We start from the raw sequence: 9,802 nt of genomic DNA on the forward strand, positions 1-9,802 counted from the left end.
GTAGAAGAGTGCTGCACAAAGGTACACATATTAATGTGCATATTAAACGTGTAGTTAATTAACCTATCAGACAACCAGCATGGCAACTGCCTGCACATTTCAGAAAGGAGACCAACAGAACATCAACAGGAGACTAACAGAAAGGGAAAGCTAATATTCAAAATATTTCACTTGGATTGACTAGTGTTTGCTATGAATATTACAGATCACTACTTGAAATTGTAAAATAATAATTTATTTCAAACAAGACTATAAGGGACAAGAACACTTATCGGAGTTTGAAAGAAAAACATAACTGTGAATGTAGGGCTACTCTCAACAGGATAGCTGCAGTTGATGTGTAAGGGCTTCCTAATGAATCTACAAGGCACCACACAATGAACATTTAATAATTTACAGTAACTCAATTTGGGTGGCTTGCTTTTAGGTAACTATAGTTTGTACATAAATTTGTAGCTACTTATTATTTGACCAGTATCCTTACATTTACATTCTTTAAAATAATGTGTAGTTGTGTGTAGCACCATACTTCTCCTCTACCGCAGGCACAACAGTACGTACATACATCGGGTAACATGCTTCGAAAATATTACTATATTGCCATAAATAATTCAAAGCTATCATTGATCATTTACAAGACCATCAGTTAATTGTATGGTTCATTATGAACAGTAGTATACACATAAGCTTCAATGTATATAAGCCTGATTTTTACTATATCAAATGGATTATGCGAAAGGTTTATATTTTATGTTGCTTAATATGATAGCCTTTTGTAGTACATTTGATATTCAATGACCTTCTTAAATATGTATATTAAATTCAATTAAAGTTGCTTCACTATTCATAATGAACACCATACATAACAGTGCTTCGGTACCTCTCTTCCATTGTTGTAAGCATAACTGAATGAATAACTAAACACGTTACTTATATTAACAAAAAAAAGCACGCTGTTATGTCCGGTGTTGTCGTCGGCCCATAGACGTACGCGTTGGTCGCGGTAGTCCAAAAAGCTCAGACAGCCTCGAACGGTTAAAAACAAGTTTATTCCTATTCGGATGGAGGCGGCGGCCGAACTGCCGGGGGAAACGAACGGTGGCTCGTTTGCGCCGAGCGGGGGAAGGGGAGGAGTCAACATCTGGAAGCAGTTTCAGCAACCGGTCCTTCGCGGGTTCGGAGCGCTCGTGACACAGGGGTGCTTGGAACACAACATCTCCTCCCTCCTTAGCTTGTCGCTTGGAAGCGATCTGGGGGCCGCCGTGGGCGCGTTGACGCTCTGGACGCACTAGGAGAGAAGCCTCCGCTCGCTGGGTGTCGTTTCTCTTGTGTTCAGGGCCGGCGGGCGGCGGGACGGGCGGCGGCGCCGATTCATCTGGTGCGAGATGCCAGGCTAAGTGGAACGAAGCTTCCGTCGAGGTGGCTGCTTGAATGGGAGGTTCCCTTGGCAAATTACCTAAACGGCGTAGCTGATTAAGGTGGCGGCGTGTGGCCCTTCCACCAATTTCGACGAGCCATGACCGCAAACCTATGCGTTTGAGTGCCGTCGCTTCAACCCAGCCGGGCTTTCTGTGGAACTGGCGGGCGCATATGCGCTGTCTACTTTCAATTCTCCTGCTATGTGGGAGCTTTTCTTCCTCTGACGGTGCTTTCGCTGAGGGCTCCGGGACAATTGCTGTCAGCTGGGTTCACATTTCTCGTCCGAACATCAATTTCGCTGGCGTTTGATCAGTAGTGCTTTGAACAGTGTTGTGCTGTCTGAAGCGAAAGCGCGCGATGCGGCGTTGCATTGTCCCAGTCTGGTCCTTAGTAAGGGCGCGCTTTAGCTCAGCCACGTAGCGCTCGGCTTGTCCGTTCGTAGCCGGGTGGTAAGGAGCTGATGTAACAGACGAGACGCCATTGTCGCTGTAAAACTTGAGAATCTCCGTGGACACAAACGGAGTGCCGTTGTCCGAGACCACCTTGCGCGGTAGGCCAAACGTTGCAAACAACGACCGCAAAGTGTCGATAACTGCTGCCGATGTCGTAGCCATTTGTTTTACCTCCAGCCACTTGGTGTATGCGTCTACAACCACCAGGAACGAACACCCTTCGATAGGTCCAGCAAAATCAATGTGCAGGGTGTGCCAAGGCGTGTCTGGTCTTTCCCATTCAGGAATAGGAGCTCTTGGCGGGCTTCTGTGGTTGCATTGGCAAGGCTGACAATCGTGAACTGTAACGGCGTTTAAGTCATATAGTGCCGATGACGTTAGTGCTGTTCGGCTTGTATCTTGCGTCTGGCCCTCCTGTGCGTCGACATTGTTGTTCCGTTGCACTGAAGTCTTCGGTCCGAGCTGTTTGCGCTTCGAGATGCATGCCTTTTCAATGTGTCCCAGTTTTTGGCAAAAATTGCAGGTCGCTGTCTTGTATCGACATACCTGGGGATCGTGCATGTCGTCGCATCGCCAACAGCGCTGTGTCTTTCTGCTTGATTTCGCCTTAGACGTGGAATGACCTGACTGCTGACTGGTGTGATGCACCGGCTCGACGTTCCGTCGAATATTCCTCTGCTGGTGATCGGCGCTCTCCGCTCGTTGGGCGATGTCGTAGGCTTTGGAGAAGGTGAGACCCGTCTCCGCGAACAGGCGTTGTTGTAGGCCTGCGTCACGCAGTCCGCACACAAAACGGTCACGCAACATAACGTCCAAGGGGAGCATAGTGGTGTTAGCAGGTGTGGCAGTCGATCCTCCCTCCTGCGCAGTAGCTGCAGCTGTCGCGGTCAACGTCCCGAAATTGCAGTCAGCAGCGAGCTTTTTGAGAGCTGCTATGTATTCGGCCACTTTTTCGCCTTCCAGTTGGTCTCGCCGTTGGAAGCGGGCTCGACAGTAGACCTCCGATGGCCTTGGGTCATAGTGCTCTTGTAGCGCTGCTACGATGTCGTTGTAGTCAACGGCTGCTGGAGTGCGTGGCTGAATCAGGGCACAGACTGTGTCGTATGTCTGCTCCCCACACAGCGTTAGCAGGTTGGCCCTCTTCATTGCTGCATCAGTGATGTTGTTAGCCTCGAAGTAAAATTGCAGGCGTCCAAACCACGATGACCATGATGAGCCATTGAATTCGGGTAGCCAATTTGGGAGCCCGTGCGTAGCCATAGCTTGTAGCTTGTCAATATCGTTGCGTAGCGTTGGTCCAAATCCACTTCCTCGTCGCCACTGTTATGTCCGGCGTTGTCGTCGGCCCATAGACGTACGGGTTGGTCGCGGTAGTCCAAAAAGCTCAGACAGCCTCGAACGGTTAAAAACAAGTTTATTCCTATTCGGATGGAGGCGGCGGCCGAACTGCCGGGGGAAACGAACGGTGGCTCGTTTGCGCCAAGCGGGGGAAGGGGAGGAGTCAACATCTGGAAGCAGTTTCAGCAACCGGTCCTTCGCGGGTTCGGGGCGCTCGTGACACAGGGGTGCTTGGAACACAACACACGCGTTACTATGTTGCATTACCTCAAAAAAAAAAATATGGGGGGGGGGGGGGGTAGTGCATTACCATCACAGAAAAAGAAGTAACACAAGTTACTTGAGCTCTTACTCTATGATCATAAACTTGAATCGTGCATCCTTGCTGTAGGAATCCCAAGTAATGATGTTATAAGGTCCATATTTGTAGTTCACATGAAACTTCTAGCCCAAACATTGATTTCAACTGAAATACTGATTTAATCAGAATACTTCGCACAAATATGCTGAAACACCGCAATATCATTGTGGCCTATGAAGTTGCTTGTAAAGATGCATAAGATGGCTTCCAACTGTGGCACATGGTAAAGCTATTTTAAAGGGGCCCTCCGACATTTTTTCGACAGCTTTATTTAGCACCGGAACATATGTATCAATAATTACTAAGACAAAGGCAACAAGAATCATGGAAATTGGTGCACAAAAAGTGAAGTTGTAGCCCAAAAGCTCAAAACTCGAGCAGACAGTGACGGGAAACATTCTCTTTCACATTTCACAATAATTTGACAGGCCATACAAGCACAGTTCAGATTTGCCCACTTCAAACAGCTTCACACACACACATTTCAGCATCGACCATGCATAAAGATTATGCGTCACCAGCACCGTCATAATCGAGCTGAATGTCCAATTCACCATAGACACTCCTAAGCATGTCGATCACTGAACACTGAATGAAATCTACTTCTTCCGGAGGACAGTAAGCATCAATGCTAGAACGAGCTATTGTTATCACCGCTGGCACTGCACACAAACTCTGGAGGAAACGAGCTGTGCTGGCAATGAGATCTGAGACTTCCTGCTTCGAGCTTGGGTGGTGGGGCAACGTTGAATCTAAATCGCATGTGCAACCAGCTGCATGCACCAAATCCGCATCCAGAGTTTCACCAATCGGGGGTCGTTCCTTCAGGTCGCGGCATAAAGCCACCAGCTCAGAGGGGCATGCAGGCTCTTCAAGGCCATTTTTATCAAGCGGCTCCTTTAGGTTCTCGATGTCACGCAACTCATAGTCAAGACAGGTTTTCAGATGTTCGAGTTGCCTTGCGCGGCCCTCTTGAGCTTCCTGCAGCAGTTTTTATAAAACATTTATAGCTCAACAATAATTTCCAAAAGAATCCAAGGGAACCACAAAGTTTTTACTTCAAAATGTTTAAGTGCCTTGACAGAGTCGAATAAAAGGACATCAAGGTTTCATTTAGCTTCTTAGTAGCTCCATGCCTTAGCTTGTTCATGTGACTGACGTCCCAGTTATGTGAATCTGCCTGGGCAGATAACTGTGAAAAGCAGCTTAATTGCCATTACAAGCATACCCAGCCTGTAATGGCACTTTATTTTTACCATGTTTGATAACAGATTGATGGGAAAAATAAAATTGATTATTATATGTATTATATGATTATTATATCAAATTGATTATATTATTGATTAATAATGCCCAGGAAGCACAACTCTTGTGCTTATTCTTCATTGTTGTTCATGCTTCTATGTCCCTCAACTAATCAATTGGCCCACAAGTTTGTTGTATCAAGCATGTCACTAAAAAAAACGTCTTGCGCAAAAACTGCCAGAAACACTTTAGGCCTTGCCATCCAATTAGCAATAAAAGTAGTAAGCTAACAAAACAGGCTAATTGTGGATATAATTGTCAAGGTACAAAAAGGAGAATTGCAGAGAAATTTACAGTGTTTCCAGCAAATTGTATGTTTACTATTGCTAGCAAATAGTCATTGAAATATGAGAATAATCATGTGACATTTGTACATACAGTGTAAGAACACTTTCAAACAGCCTCTGTTCAATTTCATGTATTCATCTCAAAGCAATTCTTGAAAAATAGGGTGATGACGGAGCAGAGTGGGTAAGACGCAACTGCAGTGACATGTTGATTTTTGTCCTCTCTTTGCTATCTACGTTGTTTGTCCAGAATAAGTCACATACAAACTATTCCAAAAGGACACAATATTAAACAATGCATTTCCTTGATTGGTATGCAATAGCTGCCAGCAGATGTTGGTCCATTGTGGAAATGATACTTGTTCTGTTAATGTTGCCACTCAACCCAGTAACACATGAACAGCTTGTTCCCCACAGAGACTGTTCGGTGAAACCATGGGTATATGAACGCTAGTGACATATACTTAATACAAGTTCTTCAAATAACTTGAGACAGTGTTCAGTCTCTGTTGCTCTACCCACGTCATTTGATGCACAGGAATACATTCAATGAACAGCTCTCATGCACCGAGACTATGCATGTCCTTTGGTGCCCTAGCACAATCAGAACAATAAATATTCCACATCAGCTAATTTAAAGTACAAAAGGCGTCACTTATATTTTGTTATTCGCCAGATCGTGTATAAGACTGCCGAAGTTCTGTGACCACAAACCTTGATCTTTTGGGTGTCCTGCGAATCTTTGGGCCAGTCCCAATGGTAAAGCTTTCTCAGCCAGGCCATCTGGCTAGCAGTGAACATGAGTGAAAATGGGTCCTGCGTGCTGTAAAAGTCCAGATCAATGTCTAGCACCAGCTGTCGCGAGCTTGGCCGCCAGGCCTCCTCTGGGAATCGCTGTGCAAGCAGCCAGTCTAGCGGTCGCACCCTAAGGGTCATACCATGTGCACCAGACAACTCTTCACTTGGTGACCAAGCACATTCACTAAGGAAGTATGGTAGTGCGCTGGAAACCTTTGCTCGTCCATCCTACAAGAGACACATTAGCCGCAAGATGAGTCGATGCCCGAGCTTGTTGGTGGGCATTGCTGAAACATAGCGTTTTACAATGACATATCTGCATACAGCATTTGCTCTTGGAGAATGCCATAGAGTTTATCTGTGTTGTTTTCATGCTGTTCATTTTTCGAAGTGCAGTGAAGAGTGTCTCATTTTAACCCCACAATGTTACTAACCTGCCCATCCACTTTTCTTAACCCATTAAAGGGGTCATGAAACAAAAGCTGCCAAGTTTTAATTTTCCCTGATTCAATAAGGATTAGACATGAATATTTTGAAATATTTCTGTGCAATATCCAGTCTATAATTACTTACACTTGAAGTTGCAGTTTTTTCGGGATCATAAACGACCATGCAGCCCTACCGGCCTCCATAGGCACTAACATATGACGTCAGTAAAACGCCGTGGTAGGAGAAGTTATAAACAGAGCTTCAGCTTTCTTTTGCTCCAAAATGATATATTTACAGGACCCTAGAAAATAAAGAAATAACACAGCAATTTTTGTGCTCTGAGCTTCTGCTTGGTTCCATTTTTAAGTAGATCTGGGCTCCGTCATGTGTTGCCTTTGCTCGCTCGGCCACCATAGCTCGGTGCAGCGTTCCAGTGTTCCTCTTACTGGTTGCGCTGGGACGTACCTTATGGCGTGTTTTGGGCAGCTTAGTTCTCGCTATGCTTATTGTGTGCATCATCAGAAAATGCTGCACAACTTATTCAAGCGGAAACAATGTTCGTGACGGGATTTACAGTGCCTCAATCAAGACTACGGTTCTACGAACCTCGGTCAACTATGGCTCAGCAAACATGGCTGCGTTGCCATGTTTTGCCAACGACAGGCTTCTCATTGGTTGACTTGAAGTGTCATCTACTGTACACTTGAGGGGAACGTGAGCGGGAAATCCAAATTGTGATTTTATAGCTGTTGAATGAACTCTGCCGATGAAGCAGCAACCCCTTTAAAGCGTTTTGTATTTAACAAAGTACACTTCCTTCTTCATGAATGGAACAAGAATATTCTGATCTTGCTTATTGGAATTTTAGACGCCATAGGTTGCAGCAAAATAATTTTACCTTGGCATATTGACTCCGCTCTATTTTTCCATTCTATGATAAAACGAGAGTGCTCCAAATGCCCGTGGTCAGTGCTCCTTTTTTTATAAATTTATTGGAGGTTTTACAAAATATATGTTGAAAAAACTGATTGTTTGCGCTTCAGCAATCCCTGCAAAAAGCACAGAAAGTGCATAGTTTTACTCTCAGGTGCGATCAAATATTGGTGCGCTTTGCATAGTACAATGGGACTTTGTGGGAGCATACATGTGTCTATTGTTGTGCGTTGCCTCCGGCGTGCGTGCGCGCGCGTGTGTGTGTGTGTGCACACGTGCGTGCGTGCGAGAGAGAGAGAGACTGGAGCTTTTTTCAGTTATCTGGGACACGCGAGGCTGCCCTAACACAGAAACTTATGAGGAGAAGCAGACTGACGACAGTATAAATGGATGCTATCTGTCTACGCTTAAAGTTCTGATCCAGAAAACAAGTTTTGTTTCGTAAAGGTCAAAGGCAACCGCACAGTTGCTGTGCTTGCAAACAACAACACATGGAACGCATGAAAAAGGTTTAACTCGAGGACCAAGCTGTGAATAACTGCAAAATTTTCATCCCTGAAAAAAAATGGTACCAGCCCCTGATGATCGAAATGGTCGCAGACAACGCACACAGGGTTTGCTACTGCAATAGAACTTTCAGCAAAACCTCTACGTATTAACTATTGTTATTTAATCGCATAATAGCGAGACACTGCGCCTTGTAGCACCCAGGTGAAGTATTAAGAGATCTCCAGCGTCTGCTGTGCTTGCTACAACCATCATCCATATGAAAGTTTTCACAAGAAGCTTGTAAAAACACTGAGATGTGCCACAATATATCGAAATGGTCTTGCACAAAGCGTAACATTATGCTTTGCAATAAGTTCTGGTGCTTTAAAAAGTTGCGTGGGCCAAGGTAGCTTTGGTATTAGTTTGTCAAAAGCCTAACTAACGCACTCTCATTTCGTGCATCAGACCCACTTGACTGTTGCCATGTCGAGAGCCCACCATACTTTATAAAATACAGTATCAACATCTGAAAAAAAAAATGCGTGAAACTCTATGGCGATTTGCACGTGCTGTTTTTATCACAGTTAATTGAATGTGCAAAATCTCAATAAATTTCAACCAGTAGTTTCTGCATGAGCCTTAATGGGTAAATGAATTATAAGTTTTAGCCAACGTCTCCCAGCTAAGGGAATAAAGCCACGAAGTTGAATGAGATGTAACGAAACCGCGCACTCATCCTATCTCTGTCCCTTTGGTCTAAATTAAGTAACTTAGTAATTACGAAAACGTACAATAAGATACAGTGAAAATGAGGGCAATTTACAACGAGATACAACAACCAGAATAAGAAATCGGACGCGAAGCGAACGTATTCGGGCTGGTTCGTTCACACTTGCTAGGTAAACAGCACGAAAAACATTTCATATGCCGCTTGGATAAAACTCTAGACATCAAACCTAGGTGCGAGAGTTTTACTGCACGGCAGCATTTTACTAGTCCACAAGTGCTGTATATCAAGCGAATTGGTTGCTAGATTGGCAACGCTTGCAGAGAAATAACAAGTTTCTCAGTTCTTAACTGTATTTAAAGAACTAAACCAACCCGGCAGCATTTGGAACCAGGAATCCGCACGACAGCAGTGGTCAAGTAAAGGCGGCACTGAGGCAATAAACAAATCGCACATAGATGTACTTCGTCTTTTTCGTGCGAGCGAACCACAGTGTCAAAGTGAGCTTGCCTTTTCACCAATAAGAAAGCAGTGGTCACCGTCAGGCAACTGATCAGACCAAGGTGACCGAACCCAGAGCAGGCGGTCAAAGTGGCCTGCCACAGCGGCAGGCATGATCCAGCTTTCGATGTCAATAGACGACATCACATGTTCGCGATCCTGTATCTTCGACGGTTCGAGCTGCGCAGGAATCACAAGGTCCGGATGGGCATCGAAATGAATCATCAACAGGCCATCGAAGTTCAGTTTCTTGGATCCTATCGCGCGATAGATGTGGTCCAATGCATGGAAGTGTGGCTCAACTACACGAACCGGGACAGCGCGACCCATTTCACCAAATGCGGCGCTATTGGCCCGGCGTTGATGCGTTCGTTTGAAACTAGACAATTAATAAAGGCTATAGAAAACGCCTAGCCAACTTTCTGGACGCTGCCATGTTGTTTAAAATGATGATAATGATGGTGCGGTTGAAAACTTTCTCGAAAACATTCGTTGAGACGGTTCAGATCATCCTCGCCGTTCGGTTTTATGAGTGAACAAAGCGTTTTGCCACGGCAGCTAAGATAAAGCCTTGTTTTTTTTATCCAGCGGCCGTGGTTATGTTTACGGAGGTAGAAAAAAGAGGAGAGGGCATGCCCATCCGGCGCGCTACGTAAAAAATTTCTCCATAAAAATAAGTGACGTCATAGCGGCCATATTTTCTAGGCACATTGATGCTGTTGTTATGGTTACGTGTTGTGCAGTGTAGGTGATCTAGCAGTGA

At 45.0% G+C, this 9,802-nt stretch overlaps 1 protein-coding gene across 1 annotated transcript; it reads right to left on the reverse strand.

Annotated features, from left to right (window-relative positions):
- Nucleotides 1-3,819: 3,819 nt before the first annotated feature.
- Nucleotides 3,820-9,604, reverse strand: MESR6 (misexpression suppressor of ras 6). Its single transcript, XM_037435740.2, has 3 exons — nucleotides 9,049-9,604; nucleotides 5,877-6,188; nucleotides 3,820-4,551 (listed from the first exon to the last, which is right to left on the reverse strand). Exons 1-3 carry the CDS (start codon nucleotides 9,367-9,369, stop codon nucleotides 4,078-4,080), a joined length of 1,107 nt encoding a protein of 368 aa, XP_037291637.2. The 5' UTR covers nucleotides 9,370-9,604; the 3' UTR covers nucleotides 3,820-4,077.
- Nucleotides 9,605-9,802: the final 198 nt, after the last annotated feature.

The sequence above is a fragment of the Rhipicephalus microplus genome, chromosome 1 (genome assembly GCF_043290135.1).
Source record: "Rhipicephalus microplus isolate Deutch F79 chromosome 1, USDA_Rmic, whole genome shotgun sequence".
NCBI classification, from domain to species: domain Eukaryota; kingdom Metazoa; phylum Arthropoda; class Arachnida; order Ixodida; family Ixodidae; genus Rhipicephalus; species Rhipicephalus microplus.